The sequence below is a fragment of the Tauraco erythrolophus genome, chromosome 2, assembly GCF_009769465.1.
Source record: "Tauraco erythrolophus isolate bTauEry1 chromosome 2, bTauEry1.pri, whole genome shotgun sequence".
Lineage (NCBI taxonomy): Eukaryota > Metazoa > Chordata > Aves > Musophagiformes > Musophagidae > Tauraco > Tauraco erythrolophus.
In genome coordinates this window covers 16,088,199-16,105,253 of record NC_141466.1, presented here as the reverse complement: position 1 = coordinate 16,105,253, position 17,055 = coordinate 16,088,199, and the positions used below count along the sequence as shown (strand labels likewise).

The 17,055-nt window shown below is 39.4% G+C and overlaps 1 protein-coding gene across 1 annotated transcript in view; it reads left to right on the top strand.

Moving 5' to 3' along the window:
* Positions 1 to 14,829, top strand: part of RFX6 (regulatory factor X6) — a 37,243-nt gene extending 22,414 nt beyond the window's left edge. Inside the window, exons 10-19 of the mRNA XM_086632123.1 lie at positions 1,899 to 1,948; positions 2,706 to 2,865; positions 4,312 to 4,456; positions 5,896 to 6,005; positions 8,031 to 8,148; positions 9,246 to 9,368; positions 10,775 to 10,984; positions 11,517 to 12,026; positions 13,298 to 13,516; positions 14,663 to 14,829. Coding sequence (XP_086488249.1) covers positions 1,899 to 1,948; positions 2,706 to 2,865; positions 4,312 to 4,456; positions 5,896 to 6,005; positions 8,031 to 8,148; positions 9,246 to 9,368; positions 10,775 to 10,984; positions 11,517 to 12,026; positions 13,298 to 13,516; positions 14,663 to 14,829 — 1,812 coding nt within the window. The remainder of the gene's footprint in view (positions 1 to 1,898; positions 1,949 to 2,705; positions 2,866 to 4,311; positions 4,457 to 5,895; positions 6,006 to 8,030; positions 8,149 to 9,245; positions 9,369 to 10,774; positions 10,985 to 11,516; positions 12,027 to 13,297; positions 13,517 to 14,662) is intronic.
* Positions 14,830 to 17,055: the final 2,226 nt, after the last annotated feature.

Sequence of the window (17,055 nt, the reverse complement as noted above, 5' to 3'; positions counted from 1 at the left end):
GAAATCAAGAACATAAAACTGACACATGCAACAGCTGAACTCCAGTCTCAACTCTGCAGCACGCTTGATGTGTGACTATAGGCAGCACACTAATGGTGAAATCTTGACTTACTTGATTGAATGACAAGGCTAAGTTAAGCCTGGATGAAAACTGAAGCCAAAAAACTTTTTTTACTTAAACTCTTTTTACTTAAAAGATTTTTGCAATTTCTACCAGCAAAGAGAGTCTGTGACAGATCAGCAAGGTGATTCCACATGCGAATCTGCTACTCACAGGTTATGTCAGGCCATGGTTTAATGTTACAGAGCTGGAACAATACTGGGTTAAGATATTCCTGCCTCTCCTGCCTGCTACACTTCATTTCTGTTCCTGTGCTGCTAGACGTACCAGCAAAACTGCTGCACTCTGAACTGATTTGGGTTTAAGAAAATATCTAAGAAACATTTGTTTTGCAGAGGTTTTGTGCCATATGTGTTCTTTGGTCTAGTTCACAGCATGATCACACAAATAGTTGAAACTAAATGAAACTAAGGGGTATTGCAAGGTCAGGATTAAGCAATAGAGCACTGGAGAAAAAAAAAAAAAAGTGATGCCCTCAAAGTTTAATGAGTTTTTAATTTGGAAAGTCGGATTGGATCATTAATTAACAGCTGCAAAGTACTTTAAGTTCCTCTGATAAGATGTGCCATATAAATAGAAAAGGATTGTCATCCTCTCTCTAACACATTCCACAACCGCATATCAATGGGAAGAAATAACTATTGGCATTAACAGTAAACACCGAGCGATCAAAGCAAGAGACTTGGGGCTGTTTAGCACAGAGTGCCTTGTTGTTATCTATTTGTCATTCTTTACCATACGAAAATATGGGGAAAAATCCAGAAGAAATGAAAATAGGTATTTCTTAGAAGCATATCAAGCTGTAAAGTAAGAAGAGGTTTTTTAGTTAGCAGAGAGAAGTAAGGGTGATTAGCATCAAAGATCATAATTACTACACTAGGGATGAGCCATTAAGCCTCATTTACTTGTAGAGGTTACCTTGAGTTTCTGAGTTTTTTCCTGCTCTAAACATGCTGTCCCAGTAGATCCAATGTTAATTTTATTTGTAATAAATGTTTAATGTGGCAGAAAAATAAACACTACAGGAGCACTAAGTTAGAAATTGAATAAGACAGAATTTCTCTAAAGTTCATAAATTCACTGTTGTTTCTCTTCTTTGTCTCTCACCATTTCTCACTTATAATCATGTTAGATTATAACTGGCACAGCTGCCAGAAAGAAGGAGGAATTTTATTGCCTTGTTATCAAATCATTTACATTAGTAGTGGAAACAGATTTTGAGATATAGACTGACAACTTTACTCTCCACAATAACATGCCCCAGAAGGCATGCCAGAAGGCACAGTTTTTTGCCAAAACAGTTCCACACCACACTTAGCTGGAGGAGATTTGTCCTAAACTCTGAACACCCTCAGTGCCACATGCAGTATGGCAGAAAGAAGAGTCAAGTGGCCAATAGCACTTGAGGACTTGGGAGACGTTTGAGTATCTGCTTTACTGAGACTCATGGTGATTCTAGAAAAGACAAAGCATTTATGCATCTCACTTCTACCAGTTTCCCTACTGTAAGACATGAGTGATAGCACTTTCTTGTTTTACTGGCATGCTGGCATACATTAAGAGTGGGAGCTATCTAGGTGTATAAATATCTCGTATGTTCCTATTTAATAGTGATGGGAGAAATCTAGGTATATAAATATCTGGACAATAGCCCGAATGGCTTTATTCTGTACAAATTTGCTGTCCTCATCATTTTGAAATCTAAGTAGACAAGACAGACATAAATGAATAAATGGCTAGTGGAAGCTTGATATCCTTTTCTGTTACCTTTTTGAAGGTACTTACAGATGTACTCATCCCTGCCACAATGCAAGAAATGCCAGAAAGGTAGGTATTTGACACTTAATAATAATGCCACATTCTATTTGTTAGGCATATTCCAGGTAAATAGCAGAAATTCTGTATCCTAGAGACATTTTCTCACAATATTTGTGCTCATTTTTAGAACAGTGGAGTATGAAGGCTAAATGCTGGCAGTTCTGAGCAGTATTTTAAAGTCCCATTTTACTAGCTTACTGGATATTTTGAAATAGGTTTCTTCTAAACTAAAACTCTAGAAGATCAAAAAAGAAAAAAATGTACTTGTGTTGTTTCAGGAAAAAGAATTTTTACCTTTTTACAAAATACTTTTCAGGTTTGTATCCTATGCATCACCATAATATCTAGTAATTTTCTCACCAGGACATTAATAGGAGGGTTATTATAAGTTACTGCTGAATCTTCTTATTTTTTCTTTCCCTTGAAGGACACCTTGTTTGGGGTTTTATGTCTGACTAAGGCCTTTAGCTTCAGATATGTCTAATGGTTCTTGGGTTTCTTATGGTTTTTCTTAAAGCTATTGTTTTTCAACCTATTTCAATTGACAGATAGTTTAAAATTTTTCTCAGGGGAGGGATAGATCAATATATAGTCAATTTTAGCTTTTTGATGATCGACCATTTCCTCTTTCCTTTTGGTGACACCTGAGAAGTAATTCACAGATATGTCCAGGAGTCTATTAATCATAGATTGAAATCAAATTATTTAAACTAACACAAGACAATTTTTATTGATATTTCTCTAAAACACTTTTTTTTTCCTATAGTTTACTGGCAGATATAAGAAATTTTGCAAAAAACTGGGAACCGTGGGTTGCTTCCTCTTTGGAAAATCTACCAGAAAACTTGACAGATAAAAAACTGCCTATTGCACGAAGATTTGTTTCCTCTCTGAAACGACAGACGTCATTCCTACATCTAGCACAGGTAAATAGAATAAGACTATGCATCCAAACAATTGTCAATTACATTCAGTGCATCTTACTGGCTATGAGATATAATGCGTTATTTTTTCAAGGTTCAACTTCAGCCATGGAAGATTTATATCTTGTAGTTGTAAACATGCAAGAAGGAAGCAGCCATAAATAAATCTGACCAAAACTTTAAACTTTTATAATAGAAAAGAGAGAAAAGACCATGATTATAATGAACTACTATCATGGGAACTTTTGGCAATCAAATGATGAAGTGGAATTTATGGATTTTGGAATTTTAGTTCCAAAACAGAAAATATCAGATGCTCCTTCTTGCCTAGCAAAGGTTCACTGTTTAGTCGTCCATGATATCCTTTAGTGAGCTTATTTCTTTCTGAGTTTTGACTGAAAGGAGAACATGTGAGTGACAGGTAGCTGAGGGCTCCAAGGCTGTATTGGCAGGATACAGGTATCTGCAATTAGGAGGCACCTCCATGTGATGGTCTGGTAGATTATACAAAAGCATACAATGCCTTTCAGGGAACTTAAGTACTAACAGCTTGGGCTTTGAGGTGGTAGTCCTCATGAATAACTGTAGATGCACCATACATTAGTCTTGACCTAGTTTTCTCTTTCATAAGTATTAAGACAGAAGTAGCACGTGGGTGACATTGTGAAGATGATCTCAAAGGAAGGCACAGTAGAAGAGCATTAGAAGTCTAATGAAAGGGGAACGTTGTCTCGTCTGATCTATGAAAAACCCAGCCATGATAAGAAAATTAAGCTTAGTATGATTCTTCTCTGAGGAGTTATTCAGATGATCCCCAAGTGTGAGTCTGTGCTAGTTTTCATTGGGATAGAGTTAAATTTTCTTCACAATAGCTAGTATGTGGCTGTGTTTTGGATTTGTGCTGGAAACAGTGTTGATAACACAGGAGTGTTTTTGTTACTGCTGAGCAGCGCTTATACAGAGTCAAGGCTTTTACTATTTCTCACACTGCCCACCAACAAGTAGGCTCAGGGTGCACAAGAAGTTGAGAGGGGACACAGCTGGGACAACTGATCCCACCTGACCAAAGGGATATTCCATACTGTATGACATCATGCTCAGCAATAAAAGTAGGGGGGAGGTTGGCAGGGGGGCCACTGCTCGAGGACTGCCTGGGCATTGGTCAGTTGGTAGTGAGCAATTGTTTTCATTTGCTTCACTTGTCTTTCTTCAGTTGTATTTTTCTATCTGTTATTTTTCCCCTTCTACTTACAATTTATTATTAATTGATTTTTTTTTTTTTATTAAACGGTTTTATCTCAACCTGTGAGTTTTCTTATTTTTACACTTCTGATTTTCTCCCTCATCCCACAGGAGACTGGGGAGTGAATGAGCGGCTGTGTAGGGTTTAGTTGCCAGCTGGAGTAAACCACAACAGGTCTCAGCATTTTACCTTGTCTTCTCTTACAGATTGCTCGGCCAGCCCTTTTTGATCAGCATGTAGTCAATTCCATGGTGTCAGATATTGAAAAAGTTGATTTGAATAGTATTGGCTCTCAGGCACTCCTTGCAGTCTCAGGGAGCACAGACTCTGAAGGGGAGGTCTACAGTGAATGTAAGTCCATGGTGATACATTTGTGTCATTAGAAGTAATTCACTCTTTCATTCCATGCCACACTAGTCTACTTGGAGATGGACTAAGAAAAGGCACAAGTAGACACTACATTCTTTAATCTAGCTCAATGTTAATTTCAGTAGCTTTAAGAAAACCAATTGAATAAATTGCCCAGAGAAGTTGTGGATGTCCCCTCCCTGGAGGTGTTCAAGGCCAAGTTGGACAGAGCCTTGAGTAGCCTGATCTAGTTGAGAGGCGTCCCTGCCCATGACAGGGAGGTTGGATTAGATGATCTCTGAGGTCCCTTCCAGCCTATGCCATTCTATGATTCTATGATTGCCCTAGCATGTCCTACAAGAACAGAAGCTTGAGCTGGGAAGTCATTCCAGCTAGATGACTTTAAATGGTTGAAAAAATAGTTTACATGTCAGTTGCTAAATGTAATAACATCTCTTTTGAAGTTTTATCTTAAACATATGGAGATATTAACACAGATCAGTTCTTGAAAGATGCCTCAAAAATTCCATATCATTATGGCTTAATTTAGTGGATATTTGAGCTAGTTTACTTTTTGTGTGTGTGTGTGTGATTGGAGGTGGTTTTTTTTTCCTGAAATTTGATCTTTAAAAAAGTACATGATTTTCTATAAAGTGTAACAGCTATTTTGATACACAGAATAGAGTGGAGTAAAATACAGATTTTGAGGGTGTTAATTTTCATATACATACCTGTTGAAAAAAGATATAGCCATTTTCTCTATTAAAAAGAGAGCTTTTGTCATAGGAATCATGTTGATCAGAGTTTGGAGAGCTGAGAGGAAAGCAATAGCAATGTCTTTTCTTTAAATATTGTTACTTTGATCATGAAAGTTTGTTCTCTTTAATGGTTCACAATCCTGCTCACATCTTAATTTGAGTTGCCATCTCCTACTTTTTATGTAATTGTTTTCCATCTTGTTCTTTGTCTTCCTTCACACTGGTTAAAAAAAGAAAAGGAGAAAAGAAATAGATGCTCATTCAGGCACTTTTTCAAAAAATGGGAATTGAGAAAGTTAGCTTTACATTATATTGTGAGAAATTTGTATAAGGGAAACCTAAGGCAGTATTTAAGTCTGCCACATTACAGATAAAGCTTTGCTGCTAAACTTAGCAATAGAAAGGTTTTCAAGGCTGAATCTTAAAATGAATGGAAAATCTCAGATTTTTTTTCTTGTCAAACTTCATTGGCTTACAACCTGTATCATTGTAATGCTTAAGTAATTAAAATATATGTGTGATGGATGTGTGTCTGCTTGCTTTGCTGGTGAATTGTTCATTTCTTCACTGCTCTAATTCTTTGCTTTTCCTTTCCATGCTACAATATTATCATATGGCTGGTGAGTGGCTTTTTCTCATGTTCAGGATAGCATGCAATGATATGTTCTCCTTTTTACATGGTAGATGACTCTATTACAGTGTTTCAAGAACTGAAGGACCTTCTAAAGAAGAATGCCACTGTGGAATCATTTATTGAATGGTTGGATACTGTGGTTGAGCAAAGGGTTATCAAGGTACCTTTCAAATGTTATGCCTGACTCAAGACCAAATCCTACTCCCCATATTCTTTACACAGTCTCTTACTTACGCAGTCCCATTGGTTTCCCACATGGGATTCTCATCTCTGCTCACAGCTGCTTGTTGTAACAGGAGAGTTCTTCATTGGATGTGAAAGGTTCCAGTGCCATTAGTTGTAATTAATTATGTTGAGTGCTGAGTGCTGTTGAACAGAATTATGTGTGCAACAAACTAAGAAGTGTCTTAACTACAACATTAAAAGTCATCACTATCATAAACTGTACATGAAAGAAAACCATCCAGCTTATCTGTGCATACAGAATGACAGGGGTATTGTCCAGTGAGCAAGGTGAACAAAAGTTGCTCCTTAGAGAAGCAATTCTTTCTTTCATGGTATTCAGAGGGTACTGTATTATGGTATAAGTTAATGTAGCATTCAGATTAGTGTAGGATTCAGAAGTAGCTAACCTGTAGAAGGATTTCTACAGACCAGGATGGAAAATACAGTTTTATAGCTTTATAATGTGCTTAACTCAGTAATTGATGGTTTTGATGGATTTCTCCCCTGCTTGATTTATGTTTTATAATTACAAGTATTTTATACACAGGTAGTTATACAGGAATGATTACACTATAGTTCAGAACAAAATAATTGAGTTCTGAGTTGTAGCTCAAGTAAGAGATATTTACCCAATTGATGACTCTAATGAATGCAAACTGTCAGAACAAAATGTTACACATTGCTTTCTAGTAGCTGAACACCGCTCTTCTCATCAGGTCATGTTCTATCTGAAAATGCAACATCTTATCCATCATTTAAGGGAGCATCTTGATATGAATGGATGCAAGAGGAGGAGACAGTGCAGTTAGCTTTGACTGGCTTGCAGAGGAGACTGCCACTTACAGAATAACCATGGGCATGTCATTTTTCCTTTCTTCACTTGTTTTCCCAAATTTCAGTGGAGATAGTCATAATTTCTTTCTTTTTAAAGCATTTAAGTTTCCTATCATTTGCTGTCATATGTGAACAGCACAGTGAGGAGCTTTGGATGATTCAGGGCAGCAGAGCCAAAGCAAGTCCTCATACACACTTACCTAGACACAAAACTCCCACTGAAGCTGAGAAGTCACAACTTACTTTAGAACTGAATGATTATGGTCTAAAATTGATTCCACAATTTCAGAAGACGATTCCTGGTAAACAAGCCAGGCAGAAAAGGTGAAGCACTCTCCCATTCAGCATCTACTATGTGATACTGTATTATTAAAGTTAACAGGTACGGTTCCTAGCATTGTTTTCCTTTAGTTTGAGGTAAGAAATACCTACAAGTGCTGATATGCAGCTAGGTCAACTAAGTAGAAGCTAATAATTTACAGGACATGTAATCCTTCCCTTGCTGTCTGCCTTCTGTTCATGCTGAAGTGTGATTACTGTCAAACTCACACAACAGCTGCTTTCTGCTTGCTGTTTGAGAAAGCAACAGGGCATACGTTACCACACGAACGAATCACTGCCAGAGCAAACTGACAGTATGAAATGAGCAGCATTAAAAGCGTCAATGTTACGATAGTAAACATACCATTTTGTAAGAGAAAGTCTGGCCAGTATTATACAGATTACTTTAAAGTACAAAGACTAGTATCTGTTCCCAGTTTATGTGGAATAACATAATGCCAGAGGGTGTGTTTTTTTCCTTACTGACCTGCACATCTGCATATTTACAGAATAATTTGGCACCTTTAATACTAGAATATGAGCTGATTTATATACCTTCAGGGCACAGCAGAGCCCAAGCAGTAAGCAGTTTGCTTTATCTAACATTGTCAGAGCTCTACTCTGGTCACGCTGACAAGGGTGAATGTTGCTCTTCTTTATCGCTTTAGGATACAAATTATGAAGACACTTTGAATCAGGCAGTTCAAGGACTCCTTGAACTCTCAAGCATATTCACTTCTTTCTTTTCTCCTGTGTGCAGAAAGCAAGTTAGCATACTTAACAGTATCTTACTATTCTCTTTCAGGCAAGCAAGCAAAATGGGAGGTCTTTAAAGAAGAGAGCTCAAGACTTCCTTCTCAAATGGAGTTTTTTTGGTGCTCGAGTGATGCATAACCTAACTCTAAACAACGCGTCAAGTTTTGGTACCTGGACTTCATAAAAACACTCATATTTTGTACATATGTGCTAGCACTTACCAGCTTTCCGCCATTTCCTCAGCAGAGGAACCTGTCCTAATCTAAAGATTCTTTGATTAAAGCCACAAATGCTGTGTAACTTGTTTTTCAAACTAACATTTCACAGTAAATGCTAGCAATATTTTGTTGGTGACCTGTGTCACATGTTCATTTTTCAAAGTTCTTTTTCTTTTGAATTGCTCTTTGGTACTGCTTTGCCATCTAAGATCTAGAAGCTCTGGGTTTTTTATATGACAATGGAAGTGTAACTGCATATCTTAGTATAAGAGTCAGAAGACTTAAATTATTAGTTTTACATGTCGATCAGTTTAGTAAAAAATTACTGCTGTGTAGAAGTTCTTGTGCATGGGGTGTTTTCATAAAAGTGAAAGGAATTTGGCAGATCACCACTCATTTAATTCTGGGTTCAGCAGACAGTCAATTCAACAGTGTTTGTGGATTTAAAAATTAAGGATCACATGTCCATCTTTAGAAATATTTACATTTTGGGGAGCTCTCAGAAAGAACCTTTTATAAAGTAGAAGATGGTAGAGCAAGTGAAACTCACTTTAAATCTAGTACATAATTTCCTAAGTTTAGTTGTAGGTACCTTGTTACCTAAAATTCAGAGGGTATTTGAAATATCTGTGAGGAGACACAGGTTTTTAATGTGATACATCCTTGAAATAAGGTCAAAGACTTCACCAGTTATTGTCTGGTTATTTAGCACAAGGCAAACAGAAATAGAGCAGAGGCATTCTAGCAGACTTTAGCCTTATCTAGCTCCACTGTGTGCCCTCTTCAAGTATAAAGCATGTCTCACTTTCATCAGTATTTTTCTTTGATGTAATTAGTGGTCAAATAGCCTACAGGACAGTAAACAATTGAGCTAGGTGGGCCAGTGCAAAGAGAGATTAGAGCCAGAAGTTAGGCACTATGCCTTGTTGGTCTTGCCAGGTCATTTAAAGTCCACAATTATTTGTTTGTTTCACTCGTTTCTTGTAGAGTGGTGAAAGATGGTCACAAAGATAACTCAGCTACTCTCTCTCTTTCTCTTCCAAAAGGTTCTTTTCATTTGATCCGCATGCTACTAGATGAGTACATCCTGCTTGCCATGGAGACACAGTTCAACAATGACAAAGAACAAGAACTCCAGAATCTACTGGACAAATACATGAAGAATTTAGGTAACTAGAGCTTGGTTCTTTTGAATGTACTCCTGTATTTTTAGAAATTTACATATTTTTTAAGTTTAAACAGAAGCAGGTTTACTGTCTTCTCCTGAAGGTGTAGTTATATGCAACATTGTCAAATTCACCCAAAAACCTTGTGACCGTTCAGTCAGCATTTCATTCCCACCTTCTTACCATAGTTCATTTAATAACATTTTGTGGGAACATGAATACACTGGATCACTGAAATTATCTTGGATGAAACAAGCACTTGTAGGTGCATCTGAAGGGCCACAAGCTGAAGTGTGAAAAGAGGTATAAGTAGCAGAAAGGGCAGGAATTCCTAATCTGATTTTCCTGCCAAATCTCAGACATGTAGTTACACCTTGAACTAAGAATGTATTAAATGTTACCAAAATACAAATATTCTTGCAAGGTTGGAACACAAGTTTGGAGCCCTATTTAGCATCTGGCTGAAGTATTAATATGTGGAAGAGAAACACAATTAATTTAAAACAATATCCTTAACATTTTTCATGTACCAGGCTTCTTCAAGGTTAGACAATTTGAAGTCGTATCTTCCAGGTCCTTTGCTATAAAATGAATGCAGATTTATTTGAATCAAATTCTGGTCCAAGTTAATCCCTAAAAATCCAGTGAAACTTGACTGGGTTCTACTGAATTATTTTTTTATTAACATTAGCACCAGCAATTAATCTTTAACTTTTCGGTTGTTCTTACTCTGAATTTGCACTTTACTGCAAGAAACTTGCATAGAATTTGTCTGCTGGTAGGTGCTGCAGATTTTTTTTAAATTCAGCCTTCAGGAAAAAAACTTGTCCTAGGTAACAGTTGCCTTACCCTTGGATGTTTAGGTGAAGTATTTGAAACCGTAAGGTAAAGTCATGGTTTCCACTGAAGAACAGCAAAACTTCCACTGAATTTATCAATAGTCTGCTGAAACTGAAGAACTACTGAGCATATCAAATGCTTTTCTTTACATATCAGTATGAAAATAGAGTTCAAGCATTCTAAAATTCCCGTTGTTATTTCTTGAGGATGAAGTGTCATGAGCCTGATTCACGTTTAGTGCAATTTACTGGACCTCATTGCTGACATTTACTTCAAGAGAATAAATCTGATTCTTACCTTCACTATGATGGTTTCACTAAGGAGCTGATACTCTATGATGTAGATCTGTGGTCAGGGACTATGATACAGTTCCACTGGGAAGATCAAACATAGAGCAGTATTTGTATTCATTGGCTACATGCAAAACATAGAGACTTCACTGGGTTATAAATAAGCAACCAAAGATATGAACAAATCAGACAGCTCATATGCTGTCTATATACTAGTGGTGAATTTATGTGTAATGAGCATACCTAACAGCCACCAAGAGTTTTCACTTAATCTTCCAGATGCAAGCAAAGCCACCTTTACTGCATCACCAAGCTCTTGCTTCCTAGCAAATCGTAACAAAGCTGCTCCTCTGCCCAGTGACACTTCAGTCAAAAATGAGTGTCTAGCAGAGCAAACCTACGTGTCCTTGCCAGCTAGCCAGCCCAGCAGTGTACCTTCTGGTCTGAACCCCTTCGCCACAGGAGACAGTGAGAATATGCAGCTGGCAGGTAAGTATCAGTTCTAGTTTCTCCTTCTCTTATTTGCTTGTTAGTCTTTCAGTCCACAGTCTAGAGCAACACGTTGCTGTAAGAGGAACGGTGACTATATACATTTATAATGCCCTCTAGTAAGTAATGTTTCATGAGCTCGCTGTCTGTGCTGGTTTACAGAAGGCAGCAGTTGTAGAGCCCTGCCAATAATAGATCCTCTTGGAACAGTGGTAAAACTATCCTATATCTCTTGACTTGGTGAGGTTCTTGTGAGGAGACGGTAACACCTGAAACACGAGGCTGGTAACTGCTGGAATTTCCCACTGAACTGTGGCAACCTCCAAACTGGAGAGTGAAAGTGGGAAGCTTTAGAGCCTGAAGCCATGGATTAAATAATGTGTGTTGCGTAGGTGGCGCCAAGGCATATCCTTTGTAAGCGTTTCAAATGGTGATGTACTCTTCTCTAGGGGGTTAGTGTTTCAACAGATTTCCTCTATTCAGCAGTACTGCAGTATGAACGCTAATCATGGCTAATGCTTGTTTATTTCAGGTCAGATGGAGCTGTCTCAAAGCACTGGTCATCTGATGACTCCACCCATTTCACCAGCCATGGTCAGCCGAGGAAGTGTTATCAACCAGGGGCCAATGGCTGTGAGACCTCCAAGTGTAGGTCCAGTGTTATCCACACATTCACAGTGCTCTTCCTACTCAGAACCCCTTTATCAGACTTTGTCACAAACTAATCAGAATTACTACGGAAACAATTCCAATTACCAGGCCATGTTCAGAACTCAGGCCCATTCCACCACAGGAGTTTACCATCACAGAGCAGAGCACAGCCGATTCAATGCCTTGAGTGAACAGCAGTTCTCCAGAGACTACTTCAGCAACAGTTGTGCTGTGTCTCCATACAATGCCAGATCCCCTTCCAGCTATGGTCCCTCATCCATGTCTCAGGACACACATAATATTCAGTTTCTGAATACTGGGAGTTTCAATTTCTTGAGCAACTCAGTGTCTACGTGCCCAGGAGCAGCATATCCTGCTAATGCTTCCAACGGTATTGATACATGTTTTCTTTTTCCCTTCTGTTTGTCTTTCCTTTCTGGAGCAAAACACTTTTTCTCTGCTTTTTTTCTATAGAAGATGTTTTTCAGCTTTTATTTATACCTTCCTGTTTTCCACTTCTCTGATAACACAGAGATTTTACAACCTCTACAGCTTAACAAGCTACTTAAGGATTTATTTTCCACTGGTGAATCCTCAGTTGACCTCAAATGCATCTGCTGCGCCTATGCTAATCCTCCTTCGGCACCGTCGCCATGTCTTGCACAAAGGAAGCAAAACCAGGATGACTTTGTGACTTAACGATCTCTTGAAAAGCCCCCAAAGCATCTACTATGAAATAGAACAGGCATAAGATAGTTTACCTCTGGGATCACCATAATGGATCATTACAGTGATCACCTAGTCAACAGGGTCAGGATGGTGAAACAAAGTATGAAGATGTGCATTAGCGTTAGTTTGAGACTTTGACCCTAATATTTCTCATATTTCAAACGTAAAGTTATTGTCACAATTTGCTTCAGAGATATAGTTAGCAAAAATATTTCCCTCTTCTGGAGGAAAGACACAGTGGAAATCTTGATTTTGTATGGATTTGTGTATGTAGTAAGCATGTATTACCATGCAGATTTTCTTTCCAGGTATGCTTTCCTTGATTGTGAACTTCAGAAGGGAGCACTGAACTGTGGAGAGGAGTTCCCATGGTGTCTCTTATGGCCACTGATTGCAGACTACTGTTTGATTCTGAACTTAGAATGGAAGGGCCGTTCAGTACTGAAGGCATGACTGAACTCTTAGCAACTTTTTGCTCCCTTGTTACCACTCATGTTTGAGTCAGTCACTGCATATGTTACTAGTGTTACTAGGCTGTATGTGTACATAGAATCATAGAATCATAGAATGGTTAGGGTTGGAGGGGACCTCAAAGATCATCTAGTTCCAATCCCCCTGCCAGGGGATTTCCAGACAGGGAAACCCTCCACTACACCAGGTTGCTGAAAGCCTCATCCAACCTGGCCTTGAACACTTCCAGGGATGGGGCATCTACAACTTCTCTGGGCAACCTGTTCCAGTGCCTCACCACCCTCTGAGTGAAAAACTTCTTCCTTATATCTAATCTAAATCTGCCTTCTTTCATAAATAATCTTCTAAAGGGATTTGGCCAGTAACAATTACCTTTCGTCTTAGGTTAGCACAGGCTCCTACCCTACCCTTTCTCTTCAACAGTAGTTTCACTCTGCTTTTTTCCCCATCTCCTGTCAATAGGATATTATGGAAACAACATAAATTTTCCAGAATCTCACAGACTTGGAACAATGGTGGATCAACATGTTTCTGTAATCAGCAGTGTAAGCAGCATTCGATCATTGCCATCGTACAGTGAGATACATGATCCACTGAATATCTTGGACGACAGTGGAAGAAAACAAACAGGGTCATACTACACAGAGTCCTCACCTTCAATTGTCTGTCGGACTCCTATGCGTGAGTATAGCCAACAACTGAGGAAGAGCTATGAACTTTTTAGCATCCTAATAAGTGCTGAGTATTAAACTGTAGCTCACATATGTAGTATATGAGATACAATATAAAATAACTCAATACCTAGGATGCATCATAAGATGTGTTTTCCTTAAAATTGCAGGAGAGTGGGTTTAATAACTCTTCGCTCCCATGAGAGGGCTATGATCCATTGTCCATGAGGAGTGGAATGACTGGCCTGAATTGCAGAAAAAAACATTATTATAAAACCCTATCTATCTGTCAAGTGAACTAATAATGGACTGGGGTCTTCTAAGTGCTCTTAAGGATCCTCACTGTCAAATAGATCAAATAAATCCCGGGTCAGGGGTATCTAGATATATACTTTCTGTAGTATAGTCCCTTCCTGTCCTGTTCTTCAACAACTGTGTGTACCAGGCAAAACTCTCACTAAGAGTGAATTTTAAGTGAAGTTAACCAACCTCAAAGGGTTCGTTTTGGTATACGCATTAAACAAATGACAGCTGAGTTTAGTCTTACATTGTAAAAAGAGTTGCATGGAAGATATAAACTAGGGCACCGTTTTTTTCTTCACAAGATTACCTCTTCCTACTACTTACCTTTTAACCTTACGCAGAAGATCAGGCATTACCTGCCTCATTAAAGAAGGCTCATTTAAAGGATGCTAAAGAGGGGGGAAAAAAAACAGCACCACCACACAGGGATTATGCCCATAGGGTGTATTCTGTATTATATGTTGATATATGCCAGGTGGTGGCAGTGGTACCATCAGTGAGTATGGACCTGAGTGGTGCAAGGTATGGACAGATGAGCGTAGCACACATAAATAGCTTTGCACAAGAAGGTGGCTCATATACAAGCTGTAAGCTTCAGGCCTATAGCTGGATTTTTAACAGAGTTCACGTATACATGAGTTTTGACCTATTCTCCCTGTGGCATGAGGAGCCACTGAATAAAAGTTATCGAAGTAAAGGTAAATTGGGTGAAGTACAGAAGTATTCACATTTCTGTCCTTCAGATGGTGTGCCTGGTAGATAGGGGTTTCCATCAGATGAAATTGCGTTGTGTTTTTTGTTAAATTCAATAGATAGAAAACTTGCAATGATGGTAACCTTTTTTTCCCCACAGCTTCAACCATGCAAGCCACATCTTCTTCCCAGTGTATGTATGGAACATCTGGTCAGTTCCCTTCTCAGGAAAATCTGGATTCCCACGACCCACCGAGTAGAGATATGGTGTCATCTTTGCCACCAATCAACACTGTCTTCATGGGAGCAGCTGCTGGAGGAACCTGAACTGGGAGAGACATGTCAGTGTCTTAAGCTTGCTTTCCAAATCCAGACAGTAAGGCTATGATGACAATCCCCTTCAAGTTGGTGGAATAGAAAAGTATTACAAATAGGTGCCAAACGAGCCATTTTAGAGATATTAGCTGCCCTTCACACAAAAAAATAGCAATCTTCAGATTGGGTCCTGCTTGTGAATCACTCAGGATTGTTCTCACTATTACGGCTTTTCAGTCAGCAATTCAGGTTGAGCAGAAAGAGATGGTGATTCTCACAAGCAAGACTAAGTTGTAAAGAAATTATTACATCTATTCCTAATTTATTATTAAAAGTGCTATTTTAGTCTATCACGTGTATCTTTTTGTATAAAAATGTTTATTTAATATCTGTGTTGCTCATTATTTATTAGGATCACAGAGTAACTGTTTACTTTCTCTTATTGACAGATTGTCAAATGTATGTATCCTACCTCCTATGGAAATGTTTACAAAGTTAATTTTTACTGTTTTAAATGAAACTAAACAAAATTCTTACTTTTTTTTTTTTACAGTTGTGCTCTAGAAAGTAAATTTCAAATGTTTAGTGCCTACTTGCAAAAGTGAAAGTCCTCAGGAAATAAATAAAACATATTGTGGGGATTTTTTTTCTTTCAAAATAAACCACTTTCTCTTAAAATAAAAGCAACAAAACACGCAAATCATAGAATCATAGAATGGCTTGGGTTGGAAAGGACATTAAAGATCATCTACTTCCAACTCCCCTGCCATGGGCAACGACACCTTCCACAAGATCAGCTTGCTCAAAGCCTCATCCAACCTGGCCTTGAACACTTCCAGGGATGGGGCATCCACAACTTCTCTGGGAAACCTGTTCCAGTGCCTCAACACCCTCAGAGTGAAGAATTTCTGCCTTATATCTAATCTAAATCTCTCCTCTTTCAGTTTAAAGCCATTGCCCCTTGTCCTATCACTACACGCTCTTGTATAAAGTCCCTCTCCAGCTTTCCTGTAGGTCCCCTTCAGGTACTGGAAGGCTGCAATAAGATCACCCCGGAGCCTTCTCTTCTCCAGGCTGAACAACCCCAACTCTCTCAGCCTGTCTTCATAGGAGAGGTGCTCCAGCCTTTGGATCATCTTCGTGGCCCTCCTCTGGACTCTCTCCAACAGGTCTGTGTCCTTCTTCTGTTGAGGGCCTCAGAGCTGAATGCAGTATTCTGGGTGGGGTCTCACAAGAGCAGAGTAGAGGGGCAGAATCATAGAATCATAGAATCATAGAATCATAGAATGGTTAGGGCTGGAAGGGACCTTCAAAGGTCATCTAGTCCAACCCCCCTGCAAGGAACAGGGATATCTCCAACTAGATCAGGTTGCTCAGGGCCTTGTCCAACCTGGCCTTGAACGTCTCCAGGGATGGAGCATCCACCACCTCTCTGGGCAACCTGTTCCAGTGTTCTACAACTCTCATGGTAAAAAATTTTTTCCTAATATCCAACCTGAATCTACCTCCCTCTATTTTAAAACCATTACCCCTTGTCCTATCACAACTGGCCCTCCTGAACAGCCTCTCCCCATCTTTCTTGTAGGCCCCCTTGAGGTACTGGAAGACCGCTATAAGGTCACCCCGGAGCCTCCTCTTCTCCAGGCTGAATAGCCCCAACTCTTTCAGCCTGTCCTCATAGGAAAGGTTCTCCAGCCCTCTTATCATCTTCGTGGCCCTCCTCTGGACCCTCTCCAACTGGTCCATGTCCCTGTTGTGTTGGGGACTCCAGAACTGGACGCAATACTCCAGGTGAGGTCTCACAAGGGCAGAGTAGAGGGGGAGAATCACCTCCCTCGACCTGCTGGCCACGCTTCTTTTGATACAGCTCAGGATACGGTTGGCTTTCTGGGCTGCCAGCGCACATTACCAGCTGATGTTGAGCTTCTCATCAACCAACACCCCCAAGTCCTTTTCCTCAGGGCTGCTCTCAATCCATTCACCGCCCAGCCTGTACTTGTGCTTAGGATTGCCCTGACCCATGTGCAGGACCTTGCACTTGGCCTTGTTGAACTTCATTAGTTTCTCACAGGCCAACCTCTCCAGCCTGTCAAGGTCCCACTGGATGGCATCCCTTCTCTCCAGCATGTCCACCACCCCACACAGCTTGGTGTCGTCAGCGAACTTGCTGAGAGTGCTCTAAAATCTCACTGTCTGTGTCATCACCAAAGATGTTAAACAGCACCAGTCCCAATACCA